This window comes from Marmota marmota, unplaced genomic scaffold, assembly GCF_001458135.2.
Source record: "Marmota marmota marmota unplaced genomic scaffold, marMar, whole genome shotgun sequence".
In the NCBI taxonomy this organism is placed as follows: Eukaryota; Metazoa; Chordata; class Mammalia; order Rodentia; family Sciuridae; genus Marmota; species Marmota marmota.
In genome coordinates this window covers 479,227-498,749 of record NW_026000101.1, presented here as the reverse complement: position 1 = coordinate 498,749, position 19,523 = coordinate 479,227, and the positions used below count along the sequence as shown (strand labels likewise).

At 51.7% G+C, this 19,523-nt stretch overlaps 1 protein-coding gene and 1 long non-coding RNA gene across 14 annotated transcripts in view; one reads left to right on the top strand and one right to left on the bottom strand.

The window, feature by feature from the left end:
• Positions 1 to 859, bottom strand: part of Kif12 (kinesin family member 12) — an 11,338-nt gene extending 10,479 nt beyond the window's left edge. For 4 of the 13 annotated variants that reach the window (XR_007340643.1, XR_007340644.1, XR_007340645.1 and 1 more), the window contains exons 1-3: positions 473 to 859; positions 312 to 377; positions 144 to 222 (exon numbers count right to left, since the gene is read on the bottom strand). Coding sequence is in view for 8 of the 13 variants with exons in the window: in XM_048783159.1 (XP_048639116.1) it covers positions 144 to 222; positions 312 to 377; positions 473 to 610 (283 nt within the window). In the remaining 5 variants the exon portion in view is untranslated. The remainder of the gene's footprint in view (positions 1 to 143; positions 223 to 311; positions 378 to 472) is intronic. The other 9 variants (XR_007340646.1, XM_048783160.1, XM_015492157.2 and 6 more) reach the window with 7 other exon arrangements.
• The window catches only part of LOC125610652, a 28,080-nt gene extending 16,186 nt beyond the window's left edge, over positions 1 to 11,894 (top strand). Inside the window, exon 4 of the long non-coding RNA XR_007340648.1 lies at positions 11,883 to 11,894. This is a non-coding gene — a long non-coding RNA (uncharacterized LOC125610652). The remainder of the gene's footprint in view (positions 1 to 11,882) is intronic.
• The last annotated feature ends 7,629 nt before the right edge of the window (positions 11,895 to 19,523 follow it).

The following is a 19,523-nucleotide window of genomic DNA, read 5'->3' as shown; positions in this document are numbered from 1 at the left end:
TAAGCGAACGCCACGCTCCGGCCCCGCCCGGGGGGCTGCAGCCTGGGGGAGGGCGGTGGGGGACACTCTGGAAAGGGCCAAGATGCCGGGAGAGGCGGGTGCCCCGGGTGTGCTGTTGTAGGGTGGCTGGAGGGGTTTCTCACCTGCAGAGTCCGGGTCCCCGAGCAGTGCAGCGCGCTCTGCTCTCCTCGACGCAGCTCCGTCGCGCTCATCGGACGCACCCTAGGATTCCAGGGAGCATAGATGGTCCATCCTGATACCTCCGTGGGTCCCATCTTCGCCCCGGTACCTCCTGGTCAACCTATGCCCACCTGAGCACCACTTGGATGGGCGTTTCCGGCCCCTCTGACCCCTGCTCCACGCTCCGCGCGGGGTCCCTGTGGCAGCAACGTGAGTTAGGGTCTCTGAGCCCCGCGCTGTCTGCTGGGCGCGACGTTCAGGGCTCCCGGAACCGTCCCAAGGCTCTGCTTACCCGTCGGGAGAGCCACGTTCCTCCATGTCCAGCTCTGCGCCCGGCATTAGCCCCACCCGAGTCTGGTTCCTTTCCGCCGCACGGGGACTGTCTCCACACGGTACATTCCCGCCCCCATCCCGCCAGCCCGGCGGTCATCCATCCGTAAAGCTCCCGCCTGCCCAGGGCAGGCTGGTTAAAGATTCACCCAGCCCACCACTGTGCCCGGAAAGTCCCAAGTTAGGTCCCCTCGCTAGGGGGTTCCCAGTCTGAGAATCTCTTACTCCTGGCCAGTTCCATCAGCAGGGACCCATGGGGCCACTCAGACCAGCCTCCTTGTGCACAAAGGGACAGGAAACCAGGATGCGAAGGACTCAGTCAAGGCCACAGAGCTACCCTGGTCAGAGCCTGGACCAGGCTTGTCCCTCCACACACCCGCCCCTCTCCCAAGAGTTCCAACTTTTCAGTTCAGCACACAGAGAGGGGAGGGGCTTGGGCACCAGGGAGAGGCCCGGTTCTCAGTCAACTCTAGGGAGGTCCCAGCTGCCTGTCACTGAGCTGAGAGCAGGTTTCCATCATCTGGATAAATATTGGAGCGCCTGCGTCTATAATGCCAAAGCTAATCCAAGGCCAGCGCGCTGTTTGACTTTCCCCTCAGGCTTCTGAGAGCAGCAGAGATGTCTGTGAGTAGGCAGCCTGGGCAACCGCTCATGTTGTTGCAGTCTCCAGGCTGAGCACCAGGGCAGAAGAATCACAAGCAGACCTGTCCCTCCCAGCTCACAGTCTGGCTGAGGGGACAGGAAAACAATCCAGTGTGCAGGGCCTTTGCGGAGCTCAGAGGCTTGTAGGAGCCGAGGGCCAGGAGGTGAGGGTGGTCCAGACAGAGGACACTTGCTTCAGGAAGGCACTGGAGGGTGTGCAGATGGGTGTGGCAAGGAGAGGTGGTTTGAGGCTAGACTCACTTCATGGGGGGCACACCAAGGAGCTGGGCTCACTCCTCAGGGAACCAGGAAGCCACTGTGTGTCCCAGGCAAGGAAGTGACACTGTCAGGTTGGCATTATTAGTGGTATTGTCATTCTGGCTGTCTCTATATGTTCTCTGAATATTTCCACAAACTCCTCTCCCCCTGAACACACAGCAGCTGGAAATCCTAAAATCCACCCACTCTGTGACAAATGACAGCCAACCATCAAAGCCACATTTCTAGAATACAGGCCACCGTGGTGGCAGCAAGCTGCCCAAGCACTGGAGGTGTGCACGTGAGAGCCACTTGACATGTTAGTTACAGGGCCCTCTGACGGGCTTTACAGGGAGGGGACTGTAGAGCCAAGAAACACAGTCCCCAGCCCTGCCACTAACTGGCCCCTGAGCCGGGCCCCCCTGGCCTGTGTCCTCCCTGTGAACAGGGTGAGTGGTCCTCTCCTGTTTCACATGGTCGTTTTGAGAGTTCCATGAGACAGAACTGAAAGTTATTCACACATGGTAACGAATTCCTGAAAGCCTAAATAAAACTCCCCAAATGATCTTCTTTCCATTTTTCAACCCCTGAGGTGGATCCGGAAAGAATTACTATCCCTGTTTCTCACCTGGAAAAAACAAAAAGAGGGAAAAGAGGCACTTTCTCCTGTGAAAGCAGGAGAAGCCCCCACAGAAGGAGGCAGCTGTGCACCTCCCAACTGAAGAGTTTAAATCAAAAACTGCAGGCAGTAGCTCGTGATGCCACCTGTAGGATGTGATGCCACCTGTAGGTTGTGATGCCACTTGTAGCGTCTTAGAGTCATAACTCCATTTAGAGACGAACAAGTTGCATTTATAATGCCCTTGGGAGTGTTAAGGACCATCATAAATTGGTGTCCCGGTGTGCAGGGCTTAGTCGGATTGTTGCCTTGCTCACATTGCTCAGAGATGAGCCACCAGAATGGGATTTGATAAAAGTGCAAAGCAGGATATGCGCCTGCCGGGGACATGAGGGCTGCTGGGAGGGGACTTTTGCACCAGGCATCCCAACCTGGATCAGAATGTGTGCATCATCTGACGCCACAAGCGAGAGTCTGCTCCTTTTTTTTTTTTTTTCGTTCCCTAACAGTGAATGAGGACATTGCTACCCTTAAAGGGAGCATTCATGAGCAGAGTTTTATTATGTGTCCTCTGTATGCCAGGCTTCTCGGCACTTGGGATTCTGAGTGAACAAAACAGGTAGAGATCCCTGTCCTTGCAGAATTGGCCTTTCATGAGCAGGAAGAGGCCAACGACCAAAATCAGCACCTATGTAATCTGCAGAGCATGTTAAAAATGGAGAAGTGCTATGCAGGTCCCAAGCAGTGGGGAGGACTGAGCACTGGGGTGGGAAGGTTGGAGTTTACACAGCACGGTCATGGGGTCATGGGATGCCTCTTTGAGAAAGAAGGGGACATTTGAGTCAAGACTTCAAGGAGGAGAGTGAGTTAACAAAGGAAGAAAATATCTGGGGGAAGATTAGCCCAGACAGAAGAAAGGTGAGTCAGTGGGAAGGTCCTGTGGCAGAGCAGACCAGTGTGTTCAGGAACAGAGGAGGGCGGGGTGGAGCAAGGGAAGGGTGACTGGAGGTCCCAGAGGGCACAGGGCTCCATCAGTGCTGACTTGCAGAGGGCTCTGAAGGACTCGGGCTTTTACTCTGGATTCATAAAGGAGGCGATGAGCAGTGTCCAGATCTTGAATAGAGTTGACAACATTTGTTAAAGTATTGGATGATGTATGCAAGAGAAATCAAAGTAAATGCAAACACTAGCACACCTGCATTCTTCAATGGTTTTTTTTTTGGGGGGGGTGCTAGGGATTGAACCCAGGGGTGCTTAACCACTGAGCCACATCCCCAGCCCTTTTTATATTTTTATTAGAGACAAGGTCTCACTGAGTTGCTTCACACCTTGCTAAGTTGCTGAGGCTGGCTTTGAGCTCGCGATCCTCCTGCCTCAGCCTCCCAAGCAACTGGGATTAGAGGCCTGCGCCATCACACCTGGCCACATCTTCAACTCTTAAAAATCAACACAAAGAAAAAGACTTAAATGCAGCCATGGGGAAAAAATGACATAGCACTGAAAAAAGGCATCCCAAAGACTGACGAATACTTTCGAGTACAAATTATACAATAGGTGACATCTCCAAAGGGCTGAATTTAAAAAACAAAAATCCACCTAGAATTGGATGCCCGGCAAAAGTATCCTTCACGAGCGTAGCTAAAACAGACATTTCAAACCAAGAGCAGCGGACCTAACTCCCCACTGCTGGACTAACATGGCAAAACATACCAAGGAAGTTTTGTTTTGGTTTTTTAAATGACGGATGAAAATGATCCCACGTGGAAATGTGGACGGCAGGAGAAAAAAGGAGCACCAGAGAATGAGGAAGTAATCCCTGCGACTGCTTGAAAGAAACACTGTGTCTGGCGACCATGATTATAGAGAGAGAAACAAACACACGTGAAATAAAAGGTGGGAGGGGGAGACCAGCTGTGGATTGTAGAGTTCTTCTATTGTCTGGGGAGTGATAAAAGCACTAACTTAAGGTGGACCTAAGGTAATACATCAGAGACGTAGAGTGACATCTTTAAGATAATTGCTCTGAAAATAATGGTGAGCCAGGCCTGATGGCACATGCCTGTGATCTAGCTGCTCAGGAGGCTGAGGTAGGAGGAGCACAAGTTGGAGGACAGCTTCAGCAACTTAGAAGGACCCCGTCTCAAAATAAAATTAAAAAATTTAAAAAGAGCCATGTGTGGTGGTGCACACTTATCATCCCAGCAGCTTGGGAGGCTGAGGCAGGAGGATTGTGAGTTCAAAGCCAACCCCAGCAACTTAGCAAGATGCTAAGCAACGTAGTGAAACCGTGTCTCTAAAACAAGACAAACCAAAACAAAACAAAAAACCCAAAACATATATATATATATATATACATATATATATACACATATATATATTTTTTCTACACACACACACACTCACATGGACTGGGGATATGGCCCAGTGGTTGAGCACCCCTGGGTTCAATCCATAGTACCAAAAAAAAAAAAAAATTAAAAAAAGAGTTAAAATTAAGATGGTAGTTATAGAAAAAAAAGAATCAAAACTATTTGATTGAGTCAAAAGAAGACAAAGAGGAGAAATAAAGTTATAAAGAGCAAATTAAACAGAAAACAACAAGATACAATTAAATCCAATTTTATCAGTAAGTCCTGTTGGTCCTCTCTGTTTGAGTTCTGAATCAGCAAATTCAACCAAATGTGGATGGAAATGCAAGGAAAGAAATAAAGCTCATCTGTACTGAACATGTACAGTTTTTTTTTCTTGTCATTTTGTCCTAAACAGCACAGTACAAACAACCATTTACATAGTATTTACAGTGTATCATCTATTATAATTGATCTAGAGAGGGTTAAAGTGTATGGGACGGTTTACAGGGGTTATATGTTAATACTTATCTATTTTATATAAGAGACTTGAGCATCGTGGATTTGGGGATCCTCACAAAGATTGTCACACTGGATACAACAAACACAATGTGTTTTTGTATGATTTTTCATCCAATAATAGAAATCAAAGGAGAATAGACAAATGCACCATCATGATTTGATCTTAGCGAGACTCTTTCACTAGCGAAGACCAACAGGTAAAAATTTAGAGAAGATTTGAACAACACTGTTATCTTTTGCTCTAAATGACAGTTACAGAACACCAGGTTCAATAACTATAAAAATCCACAGTCTCTTCTAGTGCACATTTCCCAAAATAGACAGTGGGCTGTGAGGTCAGCCTCGACCATTTCAAGTGACTGAGAGTCCATTGAGTATGTTCTCCAGCTGTAGAGGAATCACCTAGGATCAATAAAGGAAAGGTCACTAGAAAATCGCACCCCCCCAGGATTGGAGATCAAACAAAAGACACGTTTACATGACCTTCCGATCAAAGAAGATTCGCAAACTATTAGAAATATTTTTTAGTTAACAATAATGCAGGTACTCAAGCGGTGTTCAGAGGAAATTTTATAGTTCAAAATACTTATGTTAGAAGAGAAGGGAGGTTGAAAAATCAATTATCAAAGTTTCCATCTCAGGAAGCTCCAAAAAGAAGACTGCACAAAATCCAAGGAAGAAGGAAAGAAATTGCACCGCTCAGAGCAGAGACCACTAAACACGGCTGAAGGATAACAGAGCCAAAAGTCGGGGTTTTGTACTGATGTTTAGTCAACTACTCAAGAAAATGAAAGGAGGAAACGCAAATTATGAATCTCAGAAATAAAAAAGATGAGACAGCTACAGATCTCACAGACATTAAGAGAAGAATAAGAAGACATCACAGATGGGTGCACACCTGTCATCCCAGCAGCTTATGAGCCGAGGCAGGAGGATTGCAAGTTCAAAGCCAGTCTCGGCATCTTAGTGAGGCCCTAAACAACTTAATGAGACCCGTCTTACAATGAAATATAAAAAAGGGCTGAGGATGGGGCTCAGTAGTTAAGCACCCCTGGGTTCAATCCTCAGAATGAAAGGAAAAAAGAAGGGTTTGCAGATCCCTTAAACAATTTACTAATATGGATAGAAGAAAAGAGCAGACTATTTGAGTAGCTTTATATCAGTTAAACAAGTTGAATTGAGACTCTTGGCCTGAATGGCTTCACGGGAAACTTTTAAACATTAAAGAAGTAATATCCATCCTACCCACACTTTCAGGGATGGAGCCGGAGGGGGCATTTCCAGATGGATTTTTCTAAATGAGGCTGACTTAACCCTGATATCCAATCCTTACAATGACACCATACAAAAAGAAAATGACAGGCCATTATCTCTTAGGAATACGAATGTCAGGCTCCCAAACGATTATTAACCAATCACATCCAGCAATATGTAATTGCCTAATATATGTGGATCTATTCCAGTGACTCAAAAGTGGCCTTAACTTTGGAAACTCAATCCGTGTCATTTTAACACATTGATAAGAAGAGAAGGAGAAAACCAGTGGTTATCTCAAAGGATACTAAAAAAACTTGATAAGATTTAACACTTATTCATGATATAAATAAAAGCCTCAAAAACGAGGAGGAATACATGAAAATTCCTTAATTTCAGAAAGGTTATCTAAAAAAAAAAAAGCCCTCAGGTAGCATCACATCTAATGATAAAATAAATTTCTCCCATCACCATTAGTAGATAATTGGTACAGTTGTCCTTGACATTCTTGGGGAATTGGTTCCAGGACCCCCCCCCCACCCACCCAAATCCATGTGTGCTTAATCAAGTCCTTGATAAACAGTGGCATAGTATTTGCATATAATGCGCACATATCTTCCCATATAATGTGAATCATCCCTAGGTCACTTGTAATACCAAATGCAATGTAAATTCTACGGAAATATTTGTCATATTGCATTGCTTAGGAAATAGTGACCAGGAAAAAAGTCCGATGTGTTCAGCACAGATGAAGCCCTTGCAGGCCGAACCACATGATTGATCCACAGTTGTTTGAATCCTCGGATGCAGAACTTACAGGTGCAAAGGTCCAGCTATGTAGTAAGACAAGAAAAAGAAAAAAAAAATGGATGTAGCAACTGGAAAGAAAGAAGTCAAGTTGGGAAAACTCATTTTCACAGATACACAGGTATATAGAAAATTCAGACAGACTCTCCAAAAAAGCTCCTGGAGTTAATAAATGACTTTAGCAAACTCTCTGTTACATCGTCACTGTGCAAACATTATCTATCGACATGGTTTGAGTCTGGCCCACAAAGGATCGTGCATTGGAAGCTGGATCCTCAGTGTGGCAGTAAGAGGTGTGGTGGGACCTTTAAGAGTTGGAGCTTAGTGGGAAGTAGTTCCGCCTTGGGGCTGCTGCGACACTGGAAGGGATTAACATAGTCCTTGCAAGACCTCCAGTTAGTTCCAGTTAGTTCTCTCAAGAGTGAGTTGTTATAAAGAGTGAGCCTGACTTCTGTCCATGCTCTAGCTTCCTGTCTTGCCATGAGATCTCTCCCTCTCACACATTCCCACCATGATGCCATCTGTCATGATATGATCCAGACAATGGAGCCCTCACCTGAGCTGAGTCAAAGCCTGTGATGTGCCCTTGAGCCTCCAGAACTGTGAATTAAACACCCTTTTTAAAAATAAAGTATCCACCCTTGGGTATTTTGGTATAGTCATGGAAAACTGATTAATGCATACCCTATATGTTAATTACATAATCAAAATTTTAAATTTAGCATTTAGAGCAGCATCAAAAAATAAACCTCTTAGAAATAAATTCAGTGAAAGATGTGTAAAAACAACACATTAGAATTGGCAAAATATTATTCAGAGATATTCAAGAAGGCCTAAATAAAAGGGGTGTATTACTGTTTTCATGAATAAGAAGACACAGTATTGTGAACATGTTACTTTTCTGCAAACTGACATGTAGATTATATTCAATCCCAATCAGTATTCCAGCAGACTTTTAAAAATGGAAATTGACCAGCTGATTTTAAAATTGACATGAAAATGCAAGGCTGTAGTCTAGTTAATAATGAAGAAGAACGAAATCAGAGGACTTTTGTTATCAGATATCAAGACAATGTAAAGCAACAACATTCAAGATAATGTGTACTGGTGCAGGATAGCTGTGTGGAACAGAAGACACTTGCATCACCAGATTCATGACAGAGAACCCTTGTGATTCAGCTGGGAGAAAATGTTCTTTTCCGTAAACTGGGCTGGACTTAGTGGATATCTACATAAAGGAACACAGAATCCTCGACTTCATCCTTCACATCATTTACAATATAATTTTTTAAATATTTTGTTTTGGTTGTAGTTGGACACAATACCTTTATTTTATTTTTGTGCAGTGCTGAGGATCGAACCCAGCACCCCACATGTGCTAGGTGAGCGCTCTAAGGTGAGCACTCTACTGCCGAGCTACTCTCCAGCCCCTACGATATTAATTTGAAATGAAACATTTGCCCAAATTTAGAAGAAAATCTAGGAAATGTCTTCATGACATCAGGCATGGACAAAGATCATCCAGACAACTCACGAAAAAGCATGAACCGTTAAAAAATGAAGGCACTGGACCACATTAAAATTTTAAAATTCGGATCATCAAAAGCTTCTACCACGAGAATTCAAAGGCAAGACACAGTCGGAGAGAGGTTATTTGCAGCGCATCTATCTGACAGAGGACTTAGGTCTGACATGTATACAGAACTACAAGTCAATAAAAAATATACTAACAACTCAATTTCTAATTGACAGCGAAATTTCAACAGACATTTCATAGAAGGTGAGACCCAGATGTCTGATAAACGCTGGAGAAATTAAAACCGTAGGGAGGGACCAGTGCACACACCCCGGGATGGACGCAGTGGAGAAGATGCAGCACACAGTGCAGGGGGCAGGAGCAGCCGGAACTCCCCCAGGTTACAGGTGAGAGCATAAATAAGCCTTCACTGGACATTAAAGTGAACCGGCTTTGTCCTGTGTCCCAGCACTTCCGCTCCAGGGCTGTGCCAGGGGGAGATGAGGCACCTAAGGACACGCCCAGGAAGGCTCACGGTAGCCACCATTGCCTCCATCTGTCATGGCTACCACCACCATCATCACAAGCCATCGCCAACCATCACCAGACTTCACTATCTACCAACACAACCATGAGCCCGGCAGTGTCACGACCCTGCCATTACCGCCACCACCCTCTCCACTTCCGCTATTGATGGCTGTCCTCTGGAGTCTGCGCTTATTCATTCGGGGAGATTCATCATGCAAGATCAGGCCCCAGCCATGGCACACCTGAGCCGCGATGGCTCTGAGTCCCTCGGTGTGCCCCAGCCGTCCCTGCTCTCTCTTGGGTCTCTCCTCTATTAGCAGGCTGCCCCTCTTCCTCTGTGATGGAGGGAGAGATGCCGGAAACCCAGGTCTCCTGAGCAGCTGCTGCAGGGCGCATCTCGGGGCCCCACTAGGGGGCAGCAGAGCCACGCCGTGGCCCAGGCTCCCCACAAAGGCCTCTTTGTCAGGTGTGGTCCTGCTCTTTCACACCTTCTCCAGAGCCCGTCCCCTGGAAGGGCTGACCAGCCCAGTGTAGTGGAGGGGAGAAGCAGGGCCTCAGAGGCTTGAAGGAGTGAACAGTGACTGAGGAAGCAGAGGACTGTCCCTTGACACCTCTGCCCCTGGGTCCTTCCTCCAACCCCTGGCCTCCCTGGAGCCCCAGCCCTGGTCTTGTGGGAAACCCCTACTGGGCGTTCCTTGGGCCTCTGAGTGGAGTCCAGCTCCTCAGCCTGGGACTTCAGGCCCCTCAGCTGTCTCTCTGTCCGGCTGTCCCGTCCACTCCCCCAACTCCTGCAGCCTGCGATCCAGCCCAGAGCTTTCCTGGCTCCTCTGCCCTTGTCCCTCTGCCAGGAGGGCTGCCTTTCACCCCCTGGACTTGTCCTGCAAGTCTCCCTGGAAATCCTGGCCTGTCACCGCACCCACCGGCTAGGCCAGAGCCTGTGTCTGTGTCCCCACAGCCCCTCGAGCTTGGCTGCTCCTCCTGCCAGTGGGAGCCAGGCACAGCGTCTCCTCCGTCCCTGTGGTCTCTGAGCCAGCACAGGGCCCGGCACCCAGGAAGAGCTCAGCGAGGGCGGGTGGAGGAAGGGAAGGAGCCAGGACGGAGGCAGGATGAGGAGGAGGCTGGTGAGGCCGCCGGTTGCACCCCGCTTTGCTCCCCGGTCCATTTCTCCCCCTCCCTTCCTCCCAGTTAACCACAAACGCTCCACTTCATGATGTAAGGATTCGGTTAGAGACTGCTACAAAGAACTCTCAAATGTGCTCAAACTTGGGGTGACATTCCTCCCGCTTGGGTGGCGCTGGCCTCTCAAATCCAGCCAGCTGCTGCAAATTTAGAATTCCCAGTGTGGGGAGGTCTGGCCCCGCTAGGTCCAGGTGTGCCTCCTGCTCTTTCCAACACCGCCGTGACACGCACGTGGCCCAGGAGGGCTTGTCCCCATTTGTCAGGCTGGGGCAGCCTGGGGGTCCCCCTGCCAGACAGTGTTGGGTGGGGAGCTGTGCAGGGGTCAGTGGGGCAGCAGAAGCAATCCCGGGTGCTTTCCCTGGATCCCACACGCCCATTTTCCAGTGCGACACCCCACGGGCTGCAGGGAGAGACGGGTCTGGGAGCTGCCGTGAGAGTTCCAGGGTTGGCTGGGATCTTCCACAGGGTGCAGGCCACAGGACTCACCTCTCCAAACTCTCCTAAGGAAGGACCTGAAGGCCTCACTGGGTCAACATCCGTGTGGCCCTCGACCCACTTTACAAACAGAAGGAGGGGTCCGTCCAGGCCGAGGCAGCAATGGCCTTGATGGTCAAGAGAAGTGGCCTAAGGAAGAGACGGTGACAGTCACAGCAGGCCACTGGCACCCTGCTCCTGAAAGTCTCCTCCCACACTAGGAGCTTTGTGAGGATGGGGGTCCCATCCTGCTGCCTAGAGTTGGCCCCGCCCCAGAGGCACCCTGCTTGGGGAAGGTGAGGGCCCAGCAAGAGAGAGAGAAACCCCCGAAGCCAGCCTTCCTCTCGGGGCAGTTGTGAAACCAAAGGACTCCAGGTGGTTGAAGCTCCCTGTCCTCCCTAGGACCTAGATCTGCTCCCTGGTTATGGAAAGAGCTGCCTCGGAGTCTCAGCCGCCCACTGCTCACCCCGGACACCTGTGAGCTGCTTGTTTCCCTCTCAGAACAATCATGCTTACACGTCAGAACGGTCAAGGATGCTCAGGACCATCTCTCGCATGACAGTGCCTCATGTATCTGGAACCTTCTGGGTCAGAGGGATAGGAGTTCATGTTCATTGAACCAAAGTTCGATACTTTTTCTACTTTGTTTTAATTAATTATTAGAGCGACCGTCTGCGACCAGCACAATTGCCCTCATCTCACAGATGAGGAGACCGAGGCTCAGAGAGGTTCAGCAACCTGCTCAAAGTCGGTCCTAAGTGGAAGAGCCCAGGTCCTGTCCTCTGTCCTCTGTAGCCTCCTTCCAGGAGGAGTTTCGCAAAGTTGGACTTCTTGGAACACTGAAGCTGACCTTTCACACACACACCTTGACCCAGTTTAATCGACCCTGTTGAAACTCGTTTCCTGTCATCTTTCACTGCCCACCTTCTTCCCCGGGGATGCTGTAAAGCAGGGGATCTCCATCTGGACACCTGGAAACTCTGGGCCCCGCCCCAGAAGACTCTGATTAATTAGTTTGGAGGTGGAGTCAGGACAGAGGTATTTTTAAAGCACAGCCTGAGTTGACAACCTCAGCTTCTGGGTTTTCTCTGTGACCAAAGCTTGGCCAGCAGGTGCCCTGTGCTGGATTCTGATGCAGCCATGACCAGGACCCTTGAGGGCACTTGGGGACCTTGTGTCTGCTCTTTCCAGGGTACTCACCCTTCTCTTGAGAATAGACTTTCAGGTGAGCCATCTCACCGGGTCCCTGGATGATCTCTTCACTTTTCTAACTGGGAATCCACTGAGAAATCCTAGGCCGGGCTGAGGGGGGCAGCCCACCAGTCCTGCAGAGGGGCTCTGGGGATCCTTTAAGAGTTTTCCAGACTCTTCTTGCTCCTGGTCTCCTCTGCAGAGGTGACGCAGAGCTGCCCACCATGAGGTGTGAACTCAGCATTCCCTGACCTCTCGGGTCACGGACTCGGGACGTGGTCCCCTGTGCCATTTGGTTGTGGACAGAGTGGCTGCATTCTCTCTGATGTGGCAGGGGTGAGGGTAAAGTATCCACATCTGTCCACCTCATGGAATCCTACGCTCCCTGGAGCAGGATCCGTGGGAGAATCTGAGTGGGTTCAGTTCTGCGGGAGCACAGAAGAGGAACGCTAATCCTGCCCGCGAGCGAGGGTGTCGGGTGGGGGTCTGGGAAGGTTTCCTGGAGGAGGCTTGAAATGATGGGTAGACATGGGGGCAGGTGGAAGAGAGATGAGCATTTCGGGCAAAGAGAAGAGCACATGCAAAGGCCCAGAGGGAGCCCAAGCAGAAGAACAAACTACTGCCTGGAGGGACGGAAGGTCGGAATGATCAGGGGCTCATTCTCCAAACTGCCAGAGGATGCAAGCGCCCTGGGAAGCCCAGGGACCAGGCCTGGCGTCAAGCTCTCCTCCGCGAACTCTTCTGGAGGAGCCAAGTGTGGGCCTGCCCCCTCCTTTGGGCTCTTCCCAGGGGGCCCCACCCCCTATCAGCATGGAGGACACCGAGTTCCCAAGACCTGGGTGTCTGCCAGGCCCTGCTGCTCACTCCGCGTCTGGGCAGCAATGCAGAGCCGGGGCTTGCACATGATCTTGGTCCAGCAGCCAGGTCCTCAGAGTGGGTCCCCAGGAGCAGCAGGAATATGTCCCCAGAACTGTTCCTGGCTCTGTGGACTGAGAGAGCCCCCTACACACCGCCCTAAAAGCTCAGAGAGGAGAAGCACCCAGAGGAATCTAAGGCTCTGCCTGCTTCCAGGGACCTGGAATTTCTAAGAGCAAACACGCCTTTGTCTTCCTGAGGGGCTGTGGTGGTCTGAGTGTGAGGTGTCCCCCAAAAGCTCACGTGAGACGATGCAAGAAGGTTCCAAGGAGAAATGATTGGGTTGTGAGAGTCTTAACCCAATCAGTGAATTAATCCTCTGATAGGGATTAATTGAGGGGTAACTGGAGCCCCGCCCAGCGGCCGTGGCTGGAGGGCGTGGTTGACCGGGGGCGTGGTTAACCGGGGGCGTGGTTAACCGGGGGCGTGGCTCTGGGGCACATACTTTGTATCTGCTTCCTGATCACGGTGATGGGAGCTGCTTCCCTCTGTCAGGCTCTTCGGCCTTAATGCTCTGCCTCACCCCAAGCCCCAGGAAGGGAGCCGGCCTTCTTATGACTAAGACCTCTGAAACCCTGAGCCCTTCAAATACATTTTCCTCCCTTACAGTTGCGCTGGTCAGATCCTTTACTCACAGCAGAGGAAAGCTGGCTAAAACAGGGGAGACGCAGCCCCCCACACCCCAAGACTGTCCCCGGCAGGGAGTCAGCTCTTCACCAAGCTCAGGTGGACTCCATCAGCCCAGTGCCAGGGCTCTGTGCGCTTCCTTCTTCTCGCCAGCCTGTCTAACTGCACCCTGCTCCCTTTCAGTTTCCTGAAACGGGACCCTCTCTCTTCTCCGTAGAACTGAAGGGGACTGAGCCCTCTCAGACCTCCTGCCCTCCCCTAGCACTAGGCCCCCTCTGGCTCTCCTGTGCCACCTGTCATGGTAGCTCTTCCGTCACCACCATTACCACCACCCTTCACCCGTGCTGCTCCCGACCTCTAGTACTGCCTGCGGGGGCTTCCCACGTCCCACCCGCCCCCACCCTACCAGCAGCACCTCTCCCACCCACCACCAGCCCTTCTTAACTATCCCTTCCTCTGCCTCTGCTGCTACTGGCATTACTAGTACTTCTACAACTAACTACCACTACTAGTATTTATACTACCACTACTTTATTCCTGCCACGCTCCCAGCGGTGACAGTGTGCTCTTTGTGGCCACCCTGAACAGCAGCATGAATGTGCAGATCCCACACGGTGGACCGAGCCCCGAGCTGAGCACTCTGTGTTGAAAGATGTCATTGAATCATCGCAGCAGATTTCTGGTGTTACTTGTTCTCCCTTCCTTATGGATGGGGACACTGAGGCTTGTGGGCAGCTCAGTAAATTGCCCAAAGTCGAGGGATAGGAGGAGACTGAGCTGGGACCATCACCTGCAGACAGTCACATGGAGGCACCAGGTCTGAGATCTAGAATTCTCCTCCTCTGCCCTTGGTCTGGTTTCCTCGCCCCATCTCGAGGCCTCCGGGAAGAATTCTTCGAGGCTGAAGACGAGGGGCCCCCTCTCTACCGATGCCTGGGAGGGGCAGCGCGGTGGGGGCTCAGCACGTGTTTGCATAACTGGGATCCAGCAATGGCCTTTGAAGCAGGGATAAGGGTCCACGTGGTACAGGAGGTGGATTGAAGACTTCACAAATGTCGGGTCTGTCCACGAGGCAAAGCTGGGGCTGGGTGGGTCATCCGTCGGTGACCTCGAATGCAACGTCCGATTTCCACCCCAGCCCCACGCTCTTCTCGGGGCCAGGCAGGGCTGTCCTGGTTGGCAAAGCCGTGCTGCTGTTCCGCTGTTGAACTCCCACGACCACCCTCAGCTGGGTGATCAGCTCCGATGTCACAGCAGCCTTTGAGGGATTCCTGGGCAGTACATGGACACCTCAGGCTTGAAACAGCCCCTCCCCACCAGCCCCGGATAGGCGCCTCCTGCCTGGGAGTCCAAGAGGCCTCTTTGGGGCCAGCCTGCCAGCCCCTTGCAGTCCAGCCACCTCAGCCCCTGTGGTGGGCCAGCCCCGGCCCCAGGGGAGAGAAGAAGGTATTTCCAACCCAGTCCTAGAGGCTGGCCAGGGAGTGGGTGCGGGCTGGCAGGCTCTGTGCTCTCATGCGGGACTGGCCTTTGGCTGCAGAGACCTGGGCAGGGGGTCAGGAACTCCCGTCCAGGCTGCCCAGGGCAGAGAGGCTGGCAGGCCTCCCCAAAAGGCAAGATGTAGGTAGCCAAGACTCACAGGCACCTCGTCCAGCCCCTCCAGCTCAGCTGAGCCTGTCCTGGGCTATCACCTCAGGTGAGGCACTGTCACTGCTGTCCCCAAGAGATAGGAAGAAGAAGCAACAGCTGATAATGTCCTGAGCAGTGGCAGGGGTCTCAGGCCAGGTGAGAGCAAGCATCTGAGCACCTATCCTATGCCATCTTCTCTCCAGGGACTCCCTGAGGGGGTAATTCTAAACCTCATGTGGCCTCTCCCACTTACGTGAGGAACGTGAGGAACGTCATTGCTACGCGGATTCCCTTTCAAATCACCAAGCAATTCCTGCCCCAGGACCTTTGGACATGCCATTTCCTGTTAGAAGTGCCCTTGCTTTGGTTCCTTACATGACTGATTCCTCTGTCTTCAGGTTTGAATTTGAAAAGTCACCTTTCAGTGACACATTCCTGGACTCCCCTGGGTGACAGGCTCCTTCCCCTCCCACACTCATGTCCTGTCTGCCATCCTTCTCTGCTTCTGCTCCAGGATTCACATTCAGTTTTGTTGATTGCTGTTTGTCCCTCTGCCGTGTGATGGCAAGGACACAGTCTACCTTATGGACCATCACGTCCCCAAGGTCCAGCAGAGGGCTGGACACATAGAATCAACATGGAAGGGAAGGCATTCACTCACCCCCTCATTGTTGGAGGGGGCATTGCTCGCATTTGAACTTGGGTCTGTCTACCACGAGGCCTATGCCACCTGTGAGCATGCTCAGTGACACCACATGCCCCGCAGTGTCCTTCCCTCAGCCAGAGGCACGGCCTTCACACACGGGCACCCCCAGCTCCCATCCCAGGTCCTCTCGCTCTGCTTGCATATCTCCAAAGTGCAGGGAGCTGGTCCCAACCCTTGCCTTGTTAGAAGGTCCCTCCCAACACTGCTCGACCTCAGGGTGACAGAAGGAGTCACAGTTTTCTCAGCTGCTGACAGGGAATCAGTTCTGTCACTAGCATGAGGCTCCCTGGACCTCAGCAACTCTCTCTGGCATTTGTTCATTCATTTCCTGAGCCCCAGCTGGGGGCCAGGCCGAGGCCACCAAGGAGACAGCGAATCAGCCTTAGTGGCTGCCATCTCCGGCTGTTTCAGGCCTGTCATGGCCTTTGGGCCCTGGAACAGCCCGTGGGGAGGCTGCTGGGAAGGGTCCACCTGGTAGACCCCTGCTTCTGGGAGCCTGTCCTGCATAGCCACCCCCAGGGGCTGCTGAGGGACCGGCCGAGGGTTTCCCGCCAGGGTGTGGACCAGACCCACATGCGCACAGTAGGTCCAGGGTCGCCCAGCAGGGCCCAGGTTGTGAAGTGACAGGGACCGTCCAGCTCCCCCTGCCAGGGCTCTGGAATTCGCAGGGCGGCTGGGCTCAGTGTGCCTTTGTGAGCTGGGCATACCTGGCCGGCCAGCGCGGCCGCCTGAATAGCGGCCTCTTTCCTTCCTGCAGGTCCCCTCCCCACACACGCCCGCCGCAGCCCACCGCCCCCTCCTGCCGGTCAAAGTCAACAGGAGCGTTTGAAAAGTCTTTCTGTGTGGAGAATCTGTTTGCACAGGGGGAGGAAGCGGAGAGCTGGCCAATAGGTAGAAATATTAATGAAGCTTCTTATAAAGGGCCCATTCACGGCTCCCGGGTAAATAGGGCTCTTGTCGGGCTCCACGTTATCTGCCAAGTTCAAGAATGTGGTCTGAAAAAATAGCATTTAAAGGGCTGAGGTGGAGCCTTAAATGGCCGGCGTGCTGGAGCTGGGGCCAGCTCCTGAGGAGCCCTGGTGAGGGGCTGGGGACAGGGGCCGGGGGAGCTCCCACGGAGCTCAGGGAGGTCCTACCCCTGCCTCGTGCGGTCCGTTCTTGCCAAGGTGCTGGGCAGGGCCACAGCTCCCCTGCTCAGCTCCAGGCCCAGTGTCCTTGATATCCCGGTTGGGGGTTTTGTCCCCTGGGTGCCCTGGCAGGGTCTTGGGGTGGAAGGAGAGCCGTGGAGGAGCTCCCAGCCAGGGTGCCAGGCTGGGCCACCCTGTGCCATCTTCTCCCACCGCAAGCCCCACTCTGGAATTGCTACCCAGCTGCTCTGTAGGAAAGTCACAAAGGACACACCGAGGCCGCTCGTCTCACTCAGGGAAGGCCGCGGGCCCAGGGAGCCACCGCGCAGGCCCGCTCTGCAGGCCGGTAGCAGGTCCGGTGCTGGCTGCCACCAGCGTCTCTCCGGATCAGGGTCCCGGCACTGAGGGTGGTGCCGAGCCTGAGGCGGGGACTTGACACTTCCCATGGACAGTGTCCTATTTTTAGCCTGGACTTCAGCAACTCGTGAACCAAGGCCGTTGTCCTAAGCTTGGCTTTCCCTGGCCACCGCGTGTCCTTGGGCGGGTGACTGCCTCTCTGAGCCTCAGCCTCCCGGTTTGTGAAATGGGGTCATGGAGACCAGGCCTCCTGCAGAGGAGACTCAGCAAGAGGGTGTTGGTGAAGTGCCCAGGGCCGTGCCAGCCGCTTTGTGGGTGGCCTGGGATGGCAGCTGTGGACATTTCTTTTTCTGTCCCAGCCTGAGGCTCTGGGAAGACTGTGCCCTTGGCTTTGGGCTTGAGGGGTGGTTTTGACCTGGGTCCTAGAAGCCTGTCCTGTGCCGAGGGTCATGAGAAGCTGGTAAATTGGGAGTCAGGGGCTTCTGCTACAGATGGCACCAGGTGACATGGTCACACTGCTTATGAAGGGTGGCACGGGCAGCGTGGCTAGAAGCTGTGCCAAGCAGTGTGACCCTCTGTCCCCTCCCCAAATGGCTGCCCAGAATCTCCCTGTCACACACGGGTTGATCTATGGGTGGGGGAACAATCATGTTGGTTTTTATTTGCAGATCAAAGGGGGAGTAACTACAGAACAAAAGGAAATCGGGGAAAGGTTTTTATTTTTTATTTTATTTTTTTTAAGCCTTAGCCAGGAGCTTCCTGTGTAATCTTGAACCTTAGGGACTTAAGGGGACTTGGATGTCAGGAAGTCAACCCCATTCCCTTCAAGGAGAGGTGGTATACAACATGTCATGAGCACAGACTTTGGGGCTCACAGACCCGGGTTTAAACCTGGATCTGGTCCTCACTGGCTGCGTGACCTTGGGCAAATGATGGACTTCTCTGGGCCTCTCCTTTTTTGACCTATACAAGAAAGAAAAGAGAGGGTTAAAATGTGAGAAAGTCCTTGGCACATCATGGATGCTCATTAAATGTCAATTTCCTTTCCCTTTCAGGCCTCTTGGCAGGTCGAGGGGAAGTGTGTGACAGGTCTCACCAGCCAGACCCCAGGAGAGACACTGCTCTGTAGGCCTCAGTGCCTGCACACCAGCTCGGTTGCCTGATGCTGAGTGCATCTTTACAGCCCTTTACAGTTTGCAGAGCATCCTCCTACCTGTCACCAGAACCTTCCGAAATCCCATGAAGTGGGCAAGCAGCATGTTCTACCTCATTTGAACTGAGACTGGGGAAGGATAAGAACCCAGAGCTCTTGGGCAAGACCCAAATCCGTTTTCATTCCTTCAGCAAGTATGGGTTGAGGAATTGTGTGCCAGGTACCATGCTGAGCAGGGGGCGTTCAGTAGTGACTGAAATCAGGAACAGATGGCTGTCCTCGATGATGGCTATGTGGATGGATGGATGGATGGATGGACAGATGGACGGATGTGTGGATGGATGGATGGACAGATGGATGGATGTGTGGATGGATGGATGGACGGATGGATAGATGTGTGGATGGATGGACAGATGGATGGATAAACAGATGAACATGTAGATGGATGGATAGATGGATGGACAGATGGATGTATGTGTGGATGGATGGATGGACAGATGGACATGTAGATGGATGGATAGATGGATGGACAGATGGATGGATGTGTGGACAGATGAATGTTTGGATGAATGGATGAATGTTTGGATGGATGGATGGATGAATGGATAGATGGATGGATGGATATGTGGATGGATGGATGGACTGATGCATGGATGAGTAGACCATGGATGGATGGATGGATGGATGGATGGATGGACAGATGGACATGTAGATGGATGGATGTGTGGAGGATGGACAGATGGATGGATGGATTTGTAGATAGATGGATGGACAGATGGATGCATGAGTAGGCCATGGAAGGATGGATGGGTGAGTGGACGAAGGAAGGATGGTGAGTTTCTGAGGTCAGAGCCCGTGTCTACTCTTTCCATACCTGGGTCTCCAATACTGAGGATGGTGCCCGCTAACACTTGCCATGTGAGTACCTCCTCTGGTGGTGTAGACTCGAGAGCCAGGCTGCCTGAGTTGGAAACACACATTCCTAGCTTAACCTTAGGGTGCCTCAATTTCCTCATCTGTAAAATGGAGCTTCAAGACTTTACAGGTTGCTGTGAGGGTGAAGTGGGCTAATTCACAGAAAGCCCTTAACGAGGACCTGTGCCCGGGTGCCCTGAGTTCCACAGGCTGGTCATTATGATCATTTTTCTGGTTCTGCACCTAAGC